Here is a 22,100-nt window from a genome sequence, read left to right as displayed (position 1 = left end):
GGGAGGAGAGAGTGTAGATGCAACGGTACAAAAGGAGGAAGCGGAAGTGAGGGCGAGAACAGAGGTGACAAGGAAGGTTTTGAGAAGAATTTTTGGAGGAAAAGAGGAAGCGAGATCGAGACAGAGAAAGGTTAGAGAGTAAGGGTGGAAATGGGGGTTGGAGGGAGGACAGAGGACAGAAGGGTGGGAAGATAGAGATGAAGAGAAAGGGGAGAGCATCCTCGGGTAGCAGCCGGCAGCCAGTCAGCCAGCCCCGGCCAACATCGACCCGGTGAGCTGCTCTCTGCCCATGCGCAACAATTTTACCCAGGACTAGTGATGGGCCCGATCCAATTCTCAACTTATAACGACTTTGTTGTCACCCTTGTCAAACAACATTTCTCTACGTTATTCTAAAGATCAAGTTGAAATTTACTAACTCCCAATGGTCACAAAAGGGTGGCTGCGTGAAACGTTACCAGAACAATTTTAAAAGACCCCTAAATTGGTTGCAAAATTTTCAGGAAAATATTCAGATTTTAATGACATGTTATGACTGACGATGAATATAAAGGAAATCTTTTGATTGTTTAAAATAATATTCCTTGTCTGTGTTTAATACGTCTGTAAAATATTTGGGGACGATATTACCGATTTTCGATCGGCGATTAGCGTCGACTGGAAAGAGGGAAACGGGAATGCCATGGAATGTTTTCCGAGGAGTCCTTCAACGTGACTGGAAAACATTTACCGTTCCGGCACAATAAATACTGTCAATGCAAACGATTTATACGAGAGCTTTCGCTTCTGTTTTTGCAACGTTGTTTTCCACCATTTTTTCATCTTCAAAACGCGCCTAATCTACGACAGAATATTTTTTTCAACGAGCGTACAGATATTATTTTTTTCATTCCTATCGTATTGGCAATCGACGTTTTAAACATCAAGGCTTCTTTGATCGAAATTTTTACTCATCTACTTTTGTTTTCAATGAAAATTGAAACACACAGAGGTCTATGAATCGCGAAAAAACGGCGAACGTTATACCGAACACCCTGTATAATGGTATTCGAGTGTAGATAATAGGCGACGGTAAACAGAGGGATCTTGTTAAGAATCCTATTATAAAAACGGTGCTCGACGTTTAGAATCCGTTTGAAACGGTTATTAATTGACGCTCGTCGCGGGCTAGGATCGTCCACTTGGTGCCACAAGCAGTCGTACTTCGTCATCCAACCCCGAAAACTATGAGGCGTTTAATTAACTCCAGTGTTCGTGGAAAGAGAAGGAGAATTCAGATGCAAATGCCGTGACACGCCCACGGGACCGACCCTTCTCTTCTTCCGGTTAAAACACAGGCATCACCGAAAACCGCTGGTCGAAACGATATCCTTTTCCCGAAAGAATTTAAATCCCATTCGAGTTTTGTCGGGATCGAATTAGAAAATCGACAAAGAAACCACTCGACAGTTTCTTCGTTTCTGACGATTATTAGCATAATATTTTATAATTGTCCCTGTAATATATTCGTGCGCGAACCAGAATTGCAAACTCGGTAATAAAATTCTAGTTACGCAAACGTTTATCTTCCGGTTTCGCGACTGCGTGGATGGTAATTGCGGTAAAGATAGGAACGAAGATTAAATTTATGTAGCACGAATCGTGTTCGTAATACGAAAGGTACGTACGAGATTAAGAGATAAAACGATTCGATTTTTCCTTTTATCCCACCATTTCCGCGAGATCCTTTACCCTGAACATGTCGCAGTAGAGTGTGTCGTGCATTGGTCAGACAGCAAGTGAAACGCCCCCTAATAGCGCCGACTAGTTGTATAACACATACCAGGTGTTTTTTCATTATCCCATTAACTTGACGAAGATGTAAACGAACATTTGCAGTACTAAGAATACTTGGTCCCGAATCAGGTCGCTATCTCGAGAGGGTTAAAGGATCTATGTTCCTTTCACAAGTCATCGACCTTTTTTTTCATCACTGCTTCCCGACAGTGGTCAAACAGAGTTTCCCAAGGGTCAGCAATGGACACGGTATCGCTAGGTAAGAGAAATAGGGAAAAAGGAAGGGACGAAACGAGATGAAAGACCGATCAACGGCTTTAACGTTTTGGATTCCCCGAGGAAGCCCCGTGGATAAGAGATCCCGTTCGGCTTCCCCTCTCCAATCGCGTGCAAAAGTGGCGGGACCATTTTGGACGTTGGTCGGCAAGGGGACGGACACTGGGAGAAGAAGAAAAAAAAAAATTACTAAATCCTATCTGAATCAGTGGTCCATTGAACGGCGGTTTGATATCGACCGAGGATATCTCTGTTCCTTTTCAAAAGAAATCAGCCCCGTGTCGGTGGTGTATCGAGAGGGTACAATGACAGAGAGGGGAAGCGGAACAAGAAGAAGGCTTATTCCGACAATACATCCTTCGACGAGGGTGTGCTGACTGACAGACAGCTCCTGTCTACCAGATACCCAAGCAAAACCTACGTCTACCCCAGTGTGTATCAGACAACCCCCTGCCCCTTCGAGAGATCGGTACACTTCACTCGTTCCGAGACTTCTGTGAATCGAAAGTAGATGAAAGAGGATAGGGAAACAAGGGAACTCGGATTTGATGGCCGTATCAAGATGCATTCATACATTACACAAATTGTATGGCTAACAAGGAAAATTTCTATGGTGATCCGGATTTGATAAATCTATCACCTAAAATTTTATATAAATATCTGATTATTTTTCATCATCAAATCCAACGATCAAAATGTACTCTCCGCGATTAATCGTTGCTGGGTAGCGAGGGGAAGGTACACCAGCTTTCAAGAGAAACGCTTTAATCTTTCATAGGGTACCATTTCTCGAAACGTTACAAGAGTCCTTTTTATATTCCTATCGCGAAATCGTGATCGTACGATTCATCGTGGTCCCTTGCACGTTCGACGTTCGGCTACCACTCACGTTCCCGATCGGTGCACTCAACGTACCAGAGGGTGAGAAGGGTAGGATTTATAGGAAAGGACGATCACTTTGCTGGGACACATCGTAACGGGACACCCTGTAGAACCGAGCATAGGCGGCGGACAACGCGTTTTGCGGTGACAGAGCGTGTCTGATGGAGGGTTGTCACGGTACGAGAGCACCCCTCAGACTTCGATATTAAAGCCCTTCTAATATAAGAGCAAAAGCTCTGCTCTCTACCGTCGATATGCTCGTTTCAAACCTTTTCCCCTACCTCTCGGAAATTTCCAAGCTACCGATACCGACTGACTTTTGTGCGACCGACCGGACGACAGGATTTCGTGGGTAAGCGAGTGGGCGTGCGAGGGTGGATCCTGGAAAGGGGATGGGCAGATTTATTAAACTTCGCGCTGACGGCTCCTGAGGAAGCGTAAAAATATACAAGGTGTCTCCTAGTATGCGGGACCGTTTCAATTATACATATGTTAATTATTAATTGCAAATAAATATAACGAGTACCAATTGCAAATAATCAAATACATCAGGCAAGTGGTAACCCGCTGATCTTAAACCGGGCGGAAAAAATCTAAGTAGGAAGAGAATAGGGGAGTAAAGAGAGACTTAAACGCACATGTTCAGACGCACAACAACGAAGCCCTTGGCACGCGTACTTGTGCGTATCTGCGAAAACCCGTGCACCACCCTAGTTACCGCTTCCGTATCCATCTCACACGCGTCATTGACCACGAATGCACGTCCGATAGGGTAGGCCGTAGACCTCCTCAAAAATCAAGTTATCTCCATTCTCCGTGCATCGCTGGGGTTTCGAATAAAACGTCACTGCGAGGGGTGGTGATCTTATGGGGGAAGAGGGGGTTGCGGATCGAGGACTTTGTATCGTACAAATCTATCGGAAATATCGTGCGCGAGATTACAGAGGATCGTCGTTTTATTATCGGATCCAACGAGACAAGAGTATTTGTACGAAGAAAGAGGAAATCGAGCGAGACTTTTCTTTCTTTCTTTTTTCTTTCTTTAAGACCTTCCTCGAGTTGGCTTCGATTTTTCCCTCGGTTTAAAGGCACGTACGTTACAAACATTCGATGCTACGATTTTCAGGTAAATAGAGGAAGAAAGGAACGTTGAGATGTTTGAGTTCACTCACGGTAAATCGACGGCACCAAACGCTCAGCCATTTGATGTCCCGTATCTGTTTCCCGTCAGGCAGCTTCAGAAAGATGTCCGTATAGTTGTACGCTTTCAACACCGGTGGATCCCTGTACAGACGGGAAGTAACGAAACAAAAAAAAAATAGAGCTTGAAGGATGTACGATGTGTACGCTATCGTGTTAGGTAAGACACGGTATTTAACGCTGAAACTGGTGAGAATCTGATCGTATCGATTACACTTGGACGATTTCGGCAAACAAGCAATTATCGATCGAGTATCGAGTTGACCCACAACGAAGAGGAAGAAATACTTTTAACAAAATACGAGTCGAAACGTAATAAAGTGCTCGCGTGGATAAAATCCGGACGAGATCGTCGTATAATTCCCGTTTTATTAACTCCACCCCCGCGAACGGTTCGTCTAGCCTTCCGTCTGTTTTCATCCCCCTTGTCTCACCCTTGACTACCCCGTGCGTCGTATACAACAAACTCTTTGAGTTTCATTTCGTCCCTTGGTTACGGTACGTCGCTTACGTCCCTTTCTTCTTTCCCGAAACGTTTTTGTCACGCTTCATCCTTGACCAACTCCTTTCTTCATCGCCCTTGCTTATCCGCGCAGGAAGAGTTAACCGTGATTGAAATCGAGTCAAAACAGGCGTTATCTCTCACCTGTTCTTATCGATCTCTGGATACGGGACGATGTAACCCTGCGGACTGGGCGCAGAAGTGTTTCCAACCCAGAAGTAGGCATCCGGTCCGGTTCCATCGTAGCAGAATCCTTTGATGAATATCATTGAGCTGTCCAGGACGTATACATCGCCCTTGATTCCGTGACCATATTCTTTTAGACTGCCGACAAATGAACCGTAGTAGTTGGGTCCGTTCTTTGCATGATCTGTAACAGAAATGACAACTCAATTGTTAGAGGGATTTCATCTTCGCTTTTACTATTTTTAAAATGGTCGAACGATGGTCAAAGTATATGGACAGTGAAATTTTTAATGTAACGATGCACATGGACGAAAGCGACCCTAAACGAACGAGACCACGAAAAGACGCGATGGTGGTCGGGACTTGGTTCAAAGTTTCATTCACTAAGCTCGTGGCTTCAAAGGGGGAAGTACGGTTTCACCCTCGTGATATAGGTTGGACGCATCGTCGCCCCGATACAAAAGCCCTTCCAGACTGGTCGGTTGTGCCGCGATTTGCATGAATTTCATTTCATTTCATTTCATTTCATTTGCTCGCCCATAAAGTTTGACGAACGTTTAATTCGGAAAAGTTGTTCACCGAGTATTAGAGATCGGATTCTGAGATTTGATCGTTTCAAAACGAATACTCTGATTTTTAACAGTCCATCTGATGGAAATAGAAAGAAACGAAGGAGGATGGAATTTATTTCCGGGTTTTATTAACCGAGAAGTCGTTGTCACTTTATTTTCAAAGATTGAAAAGATTTTCAATCTTTGAAAATAAAGTTTGATGTGTTAGTTATAGTAAAACAGAGATAAAATAGCCTCGTGAGGGTTGAATCAAGAAGCACGTTTGAGTCGTCGAGCGTGAAGAAGCGTCGTGTTTAAAGTAGCACCCCATCGTCCTCGTCGCATTGCGTTAATTTGTCCCGGTGATTATGGATCCATTAGTCTGGCAGCCAACAAATAGCACGGTACAATCCAATAACCGTCGCGGCCCATAATAAAAGGGGAGGCAGTTTAAGCACCAGTCGGGGGTAGTTTAGGTGGTTGCCGCTTAGGCACGCACCTACATACACTCTCGTTCATAAGTCATGGGGCTTTGTACACAGTTTATTCCAACGGGATTGAAATTCAATTTTTCTATATTTTAGCAATGCCTTAATTATTATTATCTTCAATTATTCTCTAAATTCCAAATTTATTTTAAAATGATAATTTTCCATGACTTATGGAAGGGAGTGTATTGCACTACGTTCCTCTTCTGGTTTGAATCGTGTACGAGCGTGTGTTTACTACTAGATATTTTTTACAACCCTCTACCCCCAGAAATTCTTTCGATTTCCCTCTTTTTTCCGTTCGTTTCTACCATTCGATGCCCGATTTTGTACGCGTTGCTGCGTAGACAGGGGTGACATCCCCAATACCCAACCAGATAGCGATCACTGCGTTCATTGTCGCATCACCGTAATATCCTGCTATATAGCGAGGGGGTGTACCGACGACGACGACGACGACGTCGACAAGGATGGTTGGAGAAGAACGACTGCCGGAACCTCGTCGTTCACCAATACAACCACCAACGAACGGGGTGAATGGGGAACGAGGGTGGACTAAAAGCCTCGAGTCTACGTTTTGGTCGAACACCAGCACCAACGACGTGTTAATTATCCCGATGTTTCGCGTACAGCAAAAATCGTGGAAGCAAGTCGAACGTTTCAATGGAAATTAATTGGGGACGGACCTTAATCACCGTTGCTATAGTTAGACTCTCGAGGTTTTCGAAGTTTCAGATCATTGTCGAATTTTTATGAAATTTTATTAAGGGTCATCGAATTGAATTATGTAAAATAATTGCTTTTGGATGATCGCAAAATATGTTACGCGATTTTCCCGAACATTGATGGAAAATGAAAATACAATTTAATCAAAGCACTGCATCCGTTATGTAACCGGATTGTCATACGTATCATTGTATTAGTTGACGTTCAATATTTAATTCATCGAAACGTCCATTTCGGATATTAGAAATTGTATTAATATTGGATCATCACGGTGAACACGTGTGGAAGATTCGAGCTTAATGATAACAAAACTATGCCTTTGACAGCGTACCATTGCTATTAGCCGTGAAACAGATTCGACGCGATATAATGCAAGGTTTTTCCGTTCGAACTCGGTTATTTAAAATCCATAGAATTGTTTATTACTTTCTGATGGAAATACGCACGCGATTCATCCAGTTGGTTGAAAATACACGCGTTTCGAGCGAGTGCGCGCTCGTGTCCTAAATCCAAAATTCCGATCGAACCATTAAGCCGATTGCGACGAGATTCGAAGGGACGTTCGTGCATTCGACGGGTACGGAATAAGAAGATTTGCAGAGTATCGGTTTTTAGTGCAAAAAAAAAAATATCAACGGTTAAAACTTTGCTTGGAGAATTGTCCAGTGAAATCTAAGGCGATCTTCTTTGCGTACAAATAAAAAAAACATTTCCTTTTTTAACATTGTTTACTGAAGGATTAGGTATTTGCAATATTTACTGGAAAATTTAGACAAACATTCTGGCAATGTACGCTGCTCATTATCTGCTTCGTATACTGAACTCTAATGAAAAGTCAGGAAATTATAATCAACCTCCAATTAATTAAAACCGTATGAGTATCTCAAACGCAATTTCAATCTGGGCAACAATTTTCCACGTTAAATCGTTGATTTTTACGTAGTTACGCAACAAACTCTACACATTCATTATATAAGAGAAAGTTGTTACAATTTGACCGTCACCTGAGTTGGATCATTACTGCAGCTGCGGAGAGTCGGCGACGCACAGTACTTAGGCTTTGGGTGCTGTCTCTTAAAACTCACGTTTATTATATTTCATTTTTTTTACTGTTTTAAAAATATCTCCCTCTAGTGTATCGTCTGTATCGACTATAGATGGTGACTGGTATCTTAGAGGGTGGTCCAGGTTCGCGTATATCCTGAGAGGCTCGTCCGAAAGCGCAGGATATGATCTGAGAGTGGCGAAGGGAGTTCGGTCAACATTTGAGCAGAGTAAACACATCGTATCGCTCAGTCGCGCTTCTTCCCTTTGCTTGGACCAACCCTCCTCGCTATATCTGTCCGTCCTCACGTCGATGAGTCTCCGAAATCGTGCACAGGTCCTTCGAATAGAGTCCCTTGGCACACGTCGGTCTTAGCCACGGCTTTACACGTGGGGGCCACCAGTGCAGGGAATACCTTAGCCCCGGGCATCCTGGCACAAAGCATATTGCATGCGCTCCAAGTACACAATCGCATCCAGAGGGCTGGGAAACGTCAGGGTTCGTTACCTTCTGGCGCCGATGGTCTTTGCTCTTTCGATCGGATTCAACGGATCCTCGATTCTCGCCTGAGGCCACGCGTTTAATGAGGATACCTCGTGAAAAATTCACTCGTTATTTTCGTCCACGCACCGCCAACGACGAGGAAATTAAAGAATTGCGTTCGTTTTTCCCATCTTTTTGTCGCGGAATTTCAAACGAACCTTAGAGAACCGACAGAGCTGAATTCATTTGCCTCTCGATTATTTTACAATTTCTTAATTAGTAACAAATTGTGCAAATGACTCCCTGTTCTTTCGTATAATTTCAGAGTGACAAGAGAAACTACCCAAGTGTTACACTCACTTATTAATGAAACTTTGCTAGCTTGTAGAGCTCGTCGAGCTGAACACGCCTTTACCCCCTTTTGGGGACTAGCGGCTAATTGTATAAAAGATATTAACAATTACAGTTAGTTACTCCTTACATTCTGAAGTATGACAAACTCACACATACAACTCGCAATCTAGAGATCCACGGTTCAAATCCTTGGTTCCCAACATTTTTTTTTTTTTAATGATAATTTGTCTTTTTTTGAATAACTATTACATAAAAATTATCATAAAAAAAAAAAAAAATTTTTGAGAACCAAGGATTTGAACCGAGGACTTTCAGATTGCGAGTCATGGATCCGCTCTGTGGTTAAACACATGACTCGCAAACTAAAGGTCCTCGGTTCAAATCCTCGGTTCCCATTTTTTTTTTTTTTTTTTTTTGATAATAATTTCTGTTTTTGAATAATTAAAATTCTATATATTTCTAAACTAAAATTCTATATTCTATTTTGAATAACTTATATTCTTTAAAAGTGCAGTGTAATTAATTATTAATAAATGCAATGATTATAGCACTACAAGCTGGCAAAGTTTCATTAATAAGTGAGTGTAACACTTGGGTACTTCTCCGTATGAGTATCTATTTTTTGCTATCGTTAATACAATATTTCATCGATATTGCTTGACGTTTGAAGCGACGACAAGTTTGGCTCCTTTTACGTTCCACCTTCCAACCAATTAATTAGAAATAAACGTTTTTTAACGCGGTGGCAAGAACTGGACGGTTTCTAGGGCTTCGCTCTCGTTTACGTGCCCTCGGGCAGACATTTAACGAGAAAAGTCTTAAGAAATTCTCTTGTTACCTCGCTGTTAAAGAAGCCGTTCCACGGCACGCATTCTCCGTTTAACTTCGAACGGAAATAATGTTTCTCTCCGCGACATTGATCAAGTTTCGAATCTTCCCACAGCCTCCAGTCGAACGTAAATCGATTTTACGAGTATATTATACGGCATACAATATGTATCCAACATTGCAGGAATCGCGAGGTAATTGGAGAATCAATTAGCCACGAATGCTTCTTTGTTACGCTGTAAAATCAATCTGTCTTGTGTTCCCTGCGCTATACAATTATTCGAACAAAAGAAAAACCCGTGAACGTGTTCCCCATCGTTTTTACCGCGCGTGGAAACAGGATGCACAAGATGCATCATTCTATTCAAGGTTCAGAAACTTATAAAAAAATCTTTCCAATGTTTGAACCGACCTTCTGCTGCACGATGATTTATGCAGTATTAAATGTTACGCGTAAACAGTTGGTTCCCTCTATTGCGTAACATGCAAGTCGTTATGTCATAACGAATTCTAATTGAAACTTTCAATTAACGTCTCGTCTAACGCTTTTGCTACCAGTCGTGTGTATAATGTCGCGAAAACCGGCTGTTTAGGCGTTGACCGACGCAAGTAGATACAGCCATGCAAGACATAAGATATTCTGAGCTTAAATTTTCCAAAAATTATTTCTATAGAAATCAGAGCTTTTAAATAGCGTTCTACAACCTAGCTGCACAATGGGAAACGCTTTCTCGCCGATTTTGTAACTCGCACCTTCGTGGGACCGATTTAACCCGTTCGAATAACCGCGGATAATCAGACCACGAAAAAATCAACACAAGATCCGATTTTACATGCGAACCAACCAGCCGTTTCGACCAGATCTACACCTCCACTTTCACTTTCCTCTTGCCGGCCGGTTTCCTTCGGCAACAAACGAACAAAACAAGACACCGTGAGATCGTGGAAAGAGCAATGAACCGATACGACTTTCCGATCATGTTGAAAACGCATCAATCGTTCAAGGAAATCGGATTTTATCATTCCTCAAAATATTTTCTTTTGTTAGGCGATTCGTACACCTCTAGAATAATTTATGAAGGGGTCAGTGAACCTAGACACACTTTCTCATAACGAAACAGTTCTGTTACGCATATTCTAACATCAGACGAGTTTGATGAGGCAAGAGAATCTTAAATATGCACGAGGTGCCACGAAAAGAATGCACAAAGGTGAGGCTCGAATTGGAAAGCATGAGACGAAGGAAGGAGATGATTCTCATAGGTGCGAAACGTGAGAATGAAAGTTTAGACAAAAGAAAAATGAATTGATAATCTGTTCCAGCATTTAGCAGTCGACGATGATTGTTCTCTTTTCATCGCTCGAGAGACGGGTCAAAAGTGGCCGGGTATCGTTTGCAGGGGGGTTAATCAAGGCCGGTGAACGATTTTATCGGACACGCGTTAGAGAAGAGAAGTGCCAGTGCAAGTTTTCAAGGAAGCTCGACGTTCCATTGTCGTCGAGAGGAGAAAGTAGCGAGGAAGAGGACGAGGAGATGGTTGAGAAGGTGGTTGGAGAGGAGCCGGTGACTTAAGACGTTAACGAGACTAACCGGATTCATCGGGAACGTAGGAGAGAGGGTGAATCTTGGCGGGAAGGGTGAAGAAAGGAGAGTGCCGGGGCGGCACTGATTTTAATCAAGATATGGCCTGGCAGCAGCCAACGGCGGATCAAGTGAGCCAGGGCTTATCGATTTTCTAAGTGCTCCCGACCGACAGCGTTACTTGCGACACTACCCGAGAATTTGAAAGTAACGAACGCTAGAGGAACGATGCTGCCTGATTCGTGACGAAACAACCCGGATTTCCTGTACGATATTCGATTACTCAGCTACGATTATTTCATCGCAAGACGACGTCTCCTCTGAATGTTTAATAGCTTCCCTAAGATTTTCCCAAGATCTTCCTTTTCCTTCCTTACGCTTCGATGGTTAACGGAAAACTTTGTCTTAATCGAGGGGGTCAGGGTTAGGGTGCACCCTTCTAATCCGTGAATTCATTCGATGCGTATCGGTTAATCCGTATAATTGTCGTAGACAAGGCAATCTCTTAATTGATCAGTCCAGACAGTCGCTTTGTCCGTCTCCTAAGAAGAATACGAATGATATTTTTTTCTGTCGTTTGCCCGTTAAGAGATTAAAGCCAAGGGGTCGGCCGCGTTCGTTTTAGAGCCATTATACTCTCGGGAGAGGGGACTGCTAAAGGATGGAGAAACGAAAGGAAAAACGATCGAGGGAGAAGGAGCACAGGTGAACGAAGACGGTCCGAGAGAACCTGGTATGAGGGAAGAAACGTGAGATTGATTGAGAGAAAGGTGAAATGAGATCGTAGAGAAAGATACGAAACTCGATGAAAATATAAACAGAAAACAGAGATGGAAGAAAAGAGGGAACAATGAAAGGGTTAGATGAATCGAAGAGAGAGGCGAGATAAAAAGAAAAACGGTGAGAGAGATCTCACCATCGATTGAAAGAAGAGGCGATGGAAAGAGAAAGAGGTGGATAGGAAAATAGAGGAGAGGGAAGACAAAAAGGGAAGAGGAACAAGCGAGATGAAGAAAGGGCCGAAGAGAAAGGGAACGTAGGGAGAGAGCATGCTGAGCTTGCAGAAAGGGTGCCTGGTGATGCGTACCATAGCTACCTCGACAAATGCATTAAGACCACCCCCTCCTCACAACCACCCTCCACCCTCTGGCAATATCGAACTGACTGTGCGACTCGGTCCGCAGTCAGAATACACACCGTGTTTCTCGCACCTTGTTTGTTACCGGTGCATCGACAAACAAACAACGACGATAAAATTATTTTTAACAAATGATTTTTCCTAAAAGTTTCATCGCCTAACGTGCTTTCATCTCGAGGCATTTTCACGTATTCTCGATATCAAGCAGTCAAATCGCGTGACAGAAACATCGCGACACCTCCCAGGACGATTAACTTCCTGGTTGAAAGGACGTCGAAGGAGAAACAGGATTTCAGGGAAATGGAACTCGTGCTGGGAGGACGGTGTTCGAGGCTCAAGGAGCTCGACAAACAACTGCTGTACGAAATAAAAGCGTGGCTTAAGAAACTTTTGTAAATAAAACGTTTTCTTGCCGTTCAATTTATTTTTGTTTTTACCTCTCGCGTTTGTTGAGTGCCGACCGAGGAAACAGACAAAAGCGTCCGATCGATAGAACACGTTGTTACGTTTCTACTTCGATTTCAAACAATAAGTAAACGGATCAAAGTTTCCTGTCGGTTATGGTCATTTAAGCGGACTCCGTTGACGGAGTATTTATCTTTGATCAGGAGGTTGCTCATTAAAAGCCAGCTTAGGGTAATGGCAACTTTGAAGGGAGCATTATCTTTCCGATGGTATCGCCGGTCTTTTAAATGACCCCACCAGCTTAAGGGACGCGTGGAAGGGTGAACAGGTAATCCGATAACCAGTCTATTTACTCTCGTATGAATGCAACGAATTATTTAAGAAAAATCTTGAAAAATGATTAATTATCCTAAGGAAAGATCAAGAAGAGTTAGAGGATGTCCACGGTACAAATGAACCGAATCGAACTTTAATTGATCTCGACATCAGGACTTGATGGCTTTTGCCGTGCGTGTTTGAAACGCACGACGCGCCCTAATGCGAACACGTGACAAACGTTTCTGGTCGACACCATTATCGTCCCGAGAACCGATGGTGACCGTGTCATCGGCTAGAATACGATTCATGGTCGACTCCCTCCGTTTCGTAGCTATAGTTCCCACGAAATTCGCGTTGCGATATAGGACCGCTCGAAACGGGACGTGCATACACACGTACGGAGATGCATACATGCACGCGTAGCTAGCACCTCATTCCAATCGATATGCGACGACACCCCCATAGGGAGACATTCATATCGCAGTGGAACTCAAACATGAACCAGAGACACTGTAATATCGTCCCCTTTCGGCTATAATGATCACTATGCTCCATCAGAATATTTGACTGGCAATTTTCTCATTTGGTCTCAATTGATCCGCACAGATTTTAACCCTTGCGGAAGAAAATTTTCCCTTCTGTTCGCGTACTGGTACTTAGGTACGGGAAATGGGAAATAATTGCATCAATGTGAAACGCGTGAAACGGTCGATAATGACATCGTGTCAGAGCACGTGTCAGCCGTTCATCTAATATTATGCACCCTGAAGACGTGTAAATTATAGGAGAGGAAGCCAATTAAATACATCGTCACCATACGTGACAAACGTTAAAAGGAAAGATACCAATTTTCATATTATATCTCCATTATTCTCTGAAAATAAAGTTACGAATGTTATATTTTAAAACAGTAGATTTCATTTCTGTTCGACCTCCTCGAATTTCATGAAATTTAAAAAAGAAAGACTGCAATTCTGCCCGGTCGTTCATGGAAGCGGCCGATATCAGTGGATGGTCGTAGAAATTGGAATCGATCACCGATAACAAGAAACGACCGACGCGAGTACCGAAAGATACGGATAATATAGCACAAAGGTAGAGGTACGAGTCGGCGGTGCGATCATAGATTTCTACAGGCAATACCGTTCCATTAGTTAAATTGTTTCCCTGATACGTCCGCGCTCTTTGACTCCGGCTTTCGTTTCACTTCGCTACAAGATAGGCGCAGCTACGATGCAATTCCAGATTATCCTCCACTCAAACGAGTCGATAAGAAAATAGTATGAAAGGAGAAAGGGATCCCCGTAGGGAGACCGGTGATCATTTGATTGCGGATAGATTAAGGGTACAGGAAGAGGGGGTTGTGACAATACAAACTGAACGTTTTGTATCAGCCAGCGGTTAATACGGTGGCGAATATTTCTTGCGAAAAGTACTTTTTATCTATTTCATCAGACGTTAATTGGAATTTATTTATTGGTAGTTAGACAGCCATTTTCTCACCGGAAATTAATAACGTTTTATGGTGGCGTTAGCCACAGATGGGATTGTTAATTGATAACAGATATCGAGAAGTCCTTTTAGCCCGACTCCGAAATTGGTCATGTACATTTAGTAACACGGCAAACCACGATCTTCAGGGGTGGTGGTCGTCTATTTCTCGCCTGAAACCACCATATACGCTCCGTTGGGAGTCACACATCTGGCGGACAAGCAACAAGTACACGCATTAAATGTACACCGGTTACCGACTCCAATTACTCCAAGTACCCTGTCACCCACGTGCACATGCGATCCTCTATCTTCGATTGCACAGTTGCCTCTGATTACAATTGCAATTTTAATTGCGATACTCCGTATATCTCGTCGCTGGTATTTGCTACGAATGTTAAGAATTTTGATGATTTAATAGATAGAGAATATCCATTTCTAGATTGTTAATTGGCACAGTAAAAATAGCCTCGCGTGTAATGATTTTACGTGTAATCTAGATCATGGACAATAGAATGACGAGACATTGAATTCCAGAACTCTACATTGAGTATGCTAGGTATTCAGTTCATTTGTGTCAAGGTGTGCTGATTGCAAGAAGAAGATAACAGTAAAGTACTACATTTTCAATTAATTCCGTAGCGTGTGAACAATTGGACAAATTACTTAGTGGAACAAGTAATTCAATAGTGCTACTTTGATACAATCGATCGAATCTATAAAAGATGCATCATTATGAATCCAGAGGAGAAGTAACTTTAAAATACAACTTTCTGTATTAAACATTCCACGAGTTCGCTCCTTGGACAAAAGTATACAGAAGAATCGAAAGTTTGAAGATGTATAGGAATAATCGTAACTACGAGGTTGATTCAGAGCGTCCGGCTGACCTATTCCACTTCCATAGTAAAGTCGGATGGTGGGGTGCTCTTTGGTACGCATCAACCCCCTGGCTGAGAGCTGAAATGACGCCCCTCTACTACTGGGGAACATCATGGAAGGGATGCCGTTGTCTGAGCGGTGAAACGACGCCCTCCACTTCTCCACTCGTGGCAGGGGCTACTTAAGCCTCGTACACAACGTTCCACGTTTCACTCTACCCTCGGCACCCATACGAAAAAAGAAGTTTAAATTTTTCATCAAAATTTTTCTAATTTCCATGGTTCAATTTGATAAATTTTTTTTGATTCCTAATCTTAAGCTACAGAAATTATACTAATTCTCTTGAAATAGTATGCAAACGATAATTTAGAATAATATTCGATGGAATTGAAATGATTTGAAGATGCGTTATAATCTCTATCGAAAGAAAGGAAGACGCGCCCCTGATGTGCATCGAGCGCGCACACCGATGCAGGTGTATGCAGTTTTTCAATCGGTGTATGCAGTTGGCTGCCATGCATATGGGCGCCTAGTCCATGGATGCGCACGCGTACACCACGAGTTTACATACTACACACGTGTTACTATAGATGTTACTACGGCGAGTACTCTGTAATCTGACACAGAGTACGGAGATTGAACCCGACTGAGCGGGACTCGTTGAACCGGAAGTAATCCCAAGGGAAAGCAAGATAAAAAAAAAAAGGAAAAAAAATTGTTCGATTACTTTTGCAACGCGAATTGTCGCGTGGTAACATCGCGATCGCACACGCGTACCAACGCGTGTTCCCTCATTCGAGATTTCCACTTCCGCGATTCGACGAGTACTTTGGTTTTTAAATGAAGACTTCTTCCACGCGTCAATAAATTCTCGACGCACGAAGAATATCGAGTTTAACCTACATACGCGAATGGTATTTTTAACAAAAAAAAAACATTTCCGGTTGAAGCCGAGCGATTTCCAATAAAAATATTATGCCCCTGTAAATTTCACCTGTTTGGATTGATTTCATAGCGAGGAAAAAAAAACGAAACAGAGAAAAACAGGGAAAGAGTGAGGAAAATACTGTGCGGATTACACGCATCGTGACAAGTGTGTCCAATAATCTGTAAGCTTGTGGATTGGACACAATCGAGGCAAGATTACTGACCCGGAAGTAATCCCTGCAAAGAAGATAAAAAACGTAGCTTTGCTGTACAGAGGAGGATACTCGTAATCGTTCTACAAGCCAGTACTAAATCCTATATTACATACACTATCCTTCTAAAATATTTTTCTTTCAACCCCACATGATCCATGATTATTTTTTTAAAGATGGACCTTAATTAATTTCGCAATTATACCATCAGTATAGTAAATAAACGATTGCTGTCTACTTGTTACTTTTCACAACAAAGTAATATATTTAACAGGGGATAAATACTTTTGTGCGTTAGTGTAGCTGTACACTGATGGGTTAAACCTTATGGGTTATTTCAGATGGACGTGCCATGAGGGTATTGTCCGATTGGAGATTCGTCGAGTGCCGATCGAGCACCGAACGAAGCTTTATTGGAAGCTACATGTGCAAGTCTATTCTCTTTTTTTTCCTATCTCTGCATATACTAGTGTACAAGGTGTCCCGGAAGTTTTGCACGTAGTGCTTCCTAAATGATTAACTAACGACACGTATGTAAAATACATACGATTCATAGACATTCGTTTACAAATAAATTTCCGATCGGTTCTAATTCCAAGGTAAAATTTCGTGGACGCGCGATTGACCCTGGAACGCGTTGAAAAACCTTTCAAATTATCCCAAAAGTAGGTCAAACGTTAAACGTTCATCCGCGTGTATTTGTAGATGAAGAAATCAAGGCAAACGTTGCAATCAATTAACAATTCCGTCGAATTAAAAATTTTAGGACGCATCTCCACTCGGGAAGTTTCAGCGATTTTTACCATTTAATGATCGTTGAAAGATGCACGATTAAGATTCCATGAATACGGAGGATATATATTTTGAATTTCCTTAGAACAATTACAGTGTACTTTCAATCTTGGAAAGAAATGCACACCTGTACGTATTGTTGGTTTAAGATTTAAACAATTTTTATAAAGTTGTAAAGAAAACTTATTGTTAGAAACAATAGAGAAGGAGAAATGCAAATATACTTTCTTTTTAATGGATATGCATTCTTTTTATAGTTGCATACTATTCGAGCAAACAGAAAAGTCTGAATTCATTAATACACTCCCTCTTTCGGGATGATTCCTTCAAAGTAGCCAAGACGATAATGGAAAGAAAAACGTGTCTAATCCTTTCCACCGTTTAATCCGATTCTCAACGCTGGAAAAAAAGAATAGCTCCATAGAAAATACGATGAATTTCGAAAAGCGTGATTCGTCCGTGCCGAGTTTTTACCCCACGGGAACGTTCTCTCCCCCAGGCTGTGCATGGGGGAAACGATAATCCAGATAAGCTGCTAAATGCTAGCAATTTGAGCGGCTGGATCTCTAGAAACAATATTCCGTACTTGAAACCGACTAATACCGAGTTACAGCCCCGTCAGTTCCTTGTACCGGGTGTTCAACCCCTAAATCGCCACGAGAAACATTCCTCGAGGTTTACCTCGAAGATGTGATTTAATTTTATTATAATCGTCAATGAAGATTCGTATTAAAGTAACCGAGGTGGAAATCAGCAACAAAGGCGCAACGGTGCATAAAGATACCGTCTATCGAGGGGGGTAGATCTACTTTGTCGCGTTCGCGTCCGAAATCGCGAAGCTCCGCTGGTCTCTTTGGAGTCGAAGATAAAAATAATAGCCTGCCGGAGCTAAACGACCAGACTGAGGGTAGAGACAAAAAGAAAAATACAGACAAAAAAGACGAAACGGGGAATAACAAAGGAAGCGTGGAATAAAATAAGGAAGAGAGAAACAGATACAGAAAAATGGCCGAGAGGTGAGATCGAGATAGACTAACAGGGAAACAGTGTATGAAAGAGGAAAGAGAGAAGTCCAGTGATGCGGAGTGAAAGTCCTCAAGTAAAAACCAGGCCAGGGCTTCGTATCTCGACGCGAACACACCAGGGCCATTATGCAATTACGGCGACGCATTTGCTGCCGTCTTTCCACTGCTGCCTCGGCCCAACCAACCACGTCCTCATTTCCCTTAGCAATTTACCGTCTAAATCGCTCAAAGTTTTCATATTACCATAACCGTCACCGCCGATACGTCCGCGTTATTTCCGCTAATTAACAACGATTCGTTTTAATCGAACTATTTCACCGCAGGCTTGACGAACGTCGTTGATCTAACGCAATTTTTTAAATCTTCCTCGCGTGTTATGCACTTTTGTCGGACATCAAACCGCGAGCGTGCAACGCTCAATGATTCGTATCGAATGTCGGTTGAATATAAACACGCGTTACCTCGATCGACATACTTTCTCGCTGGTGGAAAAGGGAGACAGGAAATGCAAAGTGTTGCAAGTAGAGAAATGTTAATTAGATGAACGAATACGCAAAGGGTTGCGAAGGTGTTCAAAAATAGGCAGTACCTAAGCATATTAAAAAGAAAATAAATAAATTGCATAAAATTAAACGTATTTTTTTCAATATAATTCAGTGTTAGAATTGTAAGTACGAAAGACAAATGTGTTTCATCGTGTCACACTCGGGGTCCAGCAAAACGAGTAATTTCGTACAATGGATGAAAGCATTCAGAAGCAGAGTAGTTTTATTAAGCAAAATGACTTACTGAAGTGTGACGTGGTGTAGGCGAACAAAAGCAGTACGGAAATGAGTCGCAGTGGCGTCGCATCCATTTTTCGGTTCCGGCTTCTGTTGGCCCGAGTCCTCTTCTCCTCCGTTCGTCAACGCAAAGGATGGCACATGTATGTATCCACACACCAACCACACACCGCGCACTTACGTTTGATCTGGAATTCGAAAGGGACACCATGAAACCTCGCGACAGTTTTCTCCTCCGTTTCATTCGCCTGCTCTCTCTTATTTTTTCGCTTGTGCTCCGAGCTGTCGTGGTCAGAAAAATCTTTAAATTTTACGAAACGATCAATTATCCTTGAGAACGTTTCGTCCCGGAACCATCGTGCGAAACGTGTTCGAAACAAAAGATTTTCTCGGTGAATTTTCAAAGTTGTTTGATCGAAGAGAAATTGAAATCTTAATAGAAACAGGAAGTTACTATAAAAATTGTAAAAAATAAAATGAAATTAAAATCCCTTGGTATACCACGTGCAACGAATGAAGGAACCCAATATTTATCACCAAGTGAAACGTCCTGTTCGAACGTTTACAAGAAGAAACTAACCAATGGGAATTGTGTTAACACTTTCAATCGAGCTGAGGGAAGAAACTGTAGAAAACTGAACGAGAGGCGAAAGGAACGTGTTGACTATTGACCGAGACAACGTCGACTGAACAGAAATTTGCCATCGGTTGTGTGGCACACCTTTCCCTACAGCCTCGCGGCTTTGAAAATACTGCCATGTAGACTACATGACCTCGACAGTTTGCGAAATGCGCTCCTCGATAGTTACAAATGTTTTTCCTTAAACATAAATCCTGATCTATCAATTTCATAGTTATACTTTCAAGTATTTCAAGGATGACAATGGAGGATCCTATAAAAATGTATGGATCCAGATATGGACCACCCTGTATAATACAATTATAAATTAATTAAAAAAGAAAGAAAATAATCATGCGGTAAAGATGGAGTTCAGCTTAAACCACCTTCGAAAGTACATGTAATTGGAAAGTTTCACTTTTCTAAGAAGCTTTATACGTATTCGTAGGCGCAGTAGAGAAAATCAGAGAAACGCATCGTAGAACGATTAAAATGCCATCGGTGCGATCATGTCCAGAGTTTATTCACACTCTTTAATTGCTTCATTTATTGTCCAACGAGATCCAAAGGAAAATGTTTGACGATGGACAGGAAGCAAGCGATAGGTACTTCTATTGAAATGCAACTCATGCAAGAGGCATGCAATGTTTAGTTGCATCACTGACATGTATATTTTCGATAATTGCATCCCTTTGCGCAACACGAGCCGTTGGAAAGTAGAAATGGATCGTGCTAGGTGAAACTAAACGCGCCATCTTCAACGTGTACTATTAACAATGAAATCTTTTGCACCGCACGATCTGCAATCGCAGTAATTATTGCTATAATTTTTTTTTCTCAGCTTCGTTAGTTCGAAAGAATAGAGGAATAGATGGTTCTTCATTGTTGTGTATTAAAATAGAAATCGCACGGTTCAGCTATTTATTATTCTACGTTTGCCACGCTTTCACCACCGGATTAGTTTTCATCGACACTGATTCTCGTTGCTGCGCATCATTGTCTGTTTTCTGTCGAATGGTATCGTCGGAGTAATCTCTTTCTATCGCTCGAAAACACAGGAAAATCGACTGGTGTTTCCAAGTCGATCGGAAGAACAATTTCAATCGATGCACGATAATCGGTTCGATCGAATGAAATTTCATGTATTTATTATTTCCGACACGATACACAAATTTCAATCCGTGTTTCAAGCATTTCAATTACCGTTTAAACCCACTGAACGGTACCATTTTTTAATTTTGCAACATCTAGTTGCACCTGCATTTTTTCTTACACCATCCTTTCGCAACTGTTCACTTCAACTTCGCTTTAACATAAAAATCCACTGAACTGTGCCATTCGCGGATTCATAGCGGTATCCAAAAAGCAAGCTGGCGCAGCAAACGATGCACTTTATGACATACAAAATTCATGCAAATCCCAGGAGAAAGAAAGGTGACATAGCCTATCGAACAGAATAACGTGTCACCGAAGATGTATCGAATGTAGGTTTATAGAATCATCACGACCAACTTCAGAATAATTTTATTGATATCCTCTAGATCAGTAACTGAAGATGTAAATGCTAATTCCGGGAGAAAGAAGATAATACGACTCATCAAACAAAGTTAGGTACCATCAAAGAGAAGTTTTAAATGGGAATTGTATGAAACTTCAAAGCAACTTCTTTGATGTCTCCTGGACCAATAACCCATGATATTCCCATAAATCCCAAGAGAAAGAAGATAACACGACCCATCAACGTGTCACCAAAGACTGGTTCCAAGATGATTTTATCATCCCGACCAACTTCCGAGAATCTAAACGTAACCCTTAGACTAGTAACCATAAATTCCATAAATAAGAAGATACCATGACCCATCGAAAAGGATAGATTCCAGGACTAACTTATCACGACCAATTTTCTAGCAACTTCACAGACGTGTCTCTCCTCGAGCAAACAATTTCTGTATTGACTAGATTCTCAATAAAAATCTCAATTATCCCGTGAATGAATGTCGGCTAATCAAGCACAATTGGATCGCGCGCGAGATGGCTAACCTGTTCGGTTAGCTACGCTGGGCGCAGCGTAGCGCGGCAAAGAGAGCAGGGAGAGCCCGCGCTAAGCTCGCTCGCACCGGGTGCGTAGAGCGCGCGTTTTCGTTTTCGGACGTGGAAGGACTGACTGGGTTTTACGCACGTAGCGTACACGGGTCCGGGACATGTATTGGCGGCCAGGGAAGCTCCACCTATCGCGTAACAGAGTGGGAGGATACAGGGACGACCTCGAGCTTGCGCCCTTGTCGAGGTCTCTGCTCGAAGCACAACCCCTTCCTTGGCTTTTTCCCAACTTTCGAGCTTGCGGTGCACCCCCGCGCCGTACCAACCCCCTTCCTCGTAGCTACTACTACTACTACCACCACCCCTCTCTAGGACCGTGCTAACCCCGTGGAATCTACCAGCCAACGTAGTCACCATTACCGACGCCGGTTCTGCGCCCAATCTCACCCCTCCACCACCCTCTGGATACCTGAAGAGCTCTAGCCTAACGCGGCTAGCGATGGGACCAATACCCTCGCGTCGACTTATCGATACCTTGCAAACTGTCGATTCTTATCGGGAATGTTTCCTGCTTTCGTTCGCCGTTCGAT

General features: G+C 42.4%; 1 protein-coding gene across 5 annotated transcripts in view; it reads right to left on the bottom strand.

Moving 5' to 3' along the window:
• The window catches only part of LOC117600917 (protein Skeletor, isoforms B/C), a 47,756-nt gene that overhangs the window by 13,894 nt on the left and 11,762 nt on the right, over positions 1-22,100 (bottom strand). For 2 of the 5 annotated variants that reach the window (XM_076692902.1, XM_034316980.2), the window contains exons 1-4: positions 19,432-19,551; positions 18,859-19,039; positions 4,781-5,006; positions 4,107-4,218 (exon numbers count right to left, since the gene is read on the bottom strand). In XM_076692902.1, the coding sequence (XP_076549017.1) occupies positions 4,107-4,218; positions 4,781-5,006; positions 18,859-18,925 (405 nt within the window). In that variant the 5' untranslated portion in view covers positions 18,926-19,039; positions 19,432-19,551. Of the gene's footprint in view, positions 1-4,106; positions 4,219-4,780; positions 5,007-18,858; positions 19,040-19,431; positions 19,552-21,510; positions 21,629-22,100 lie in introns of those variants that run through there. The other 3 variants (XM_076692903.1, XM_076692905.1, XM_076692904.1) reach the window with 2 other exon arrangements.

This window comes from Osmia lignaria, chromosome 16 (assembly GCF_051020975.1).
Source record: "Osmia lignaria lignaria isolate PbOS001 chromosome 16, iyOsmLign1, whole genome shotgun sequence".
Classification (NCBI taxonomy): domain Eukaryota; kingdom Metazoa; phylum Arthropoda; class Insecta; order Hymenoptera; family Megachilidae; genus Osmia; species Osmia lignaria.
This window is presented reverse-complemented; position numbering and strand designations above follow the sequence as displayed.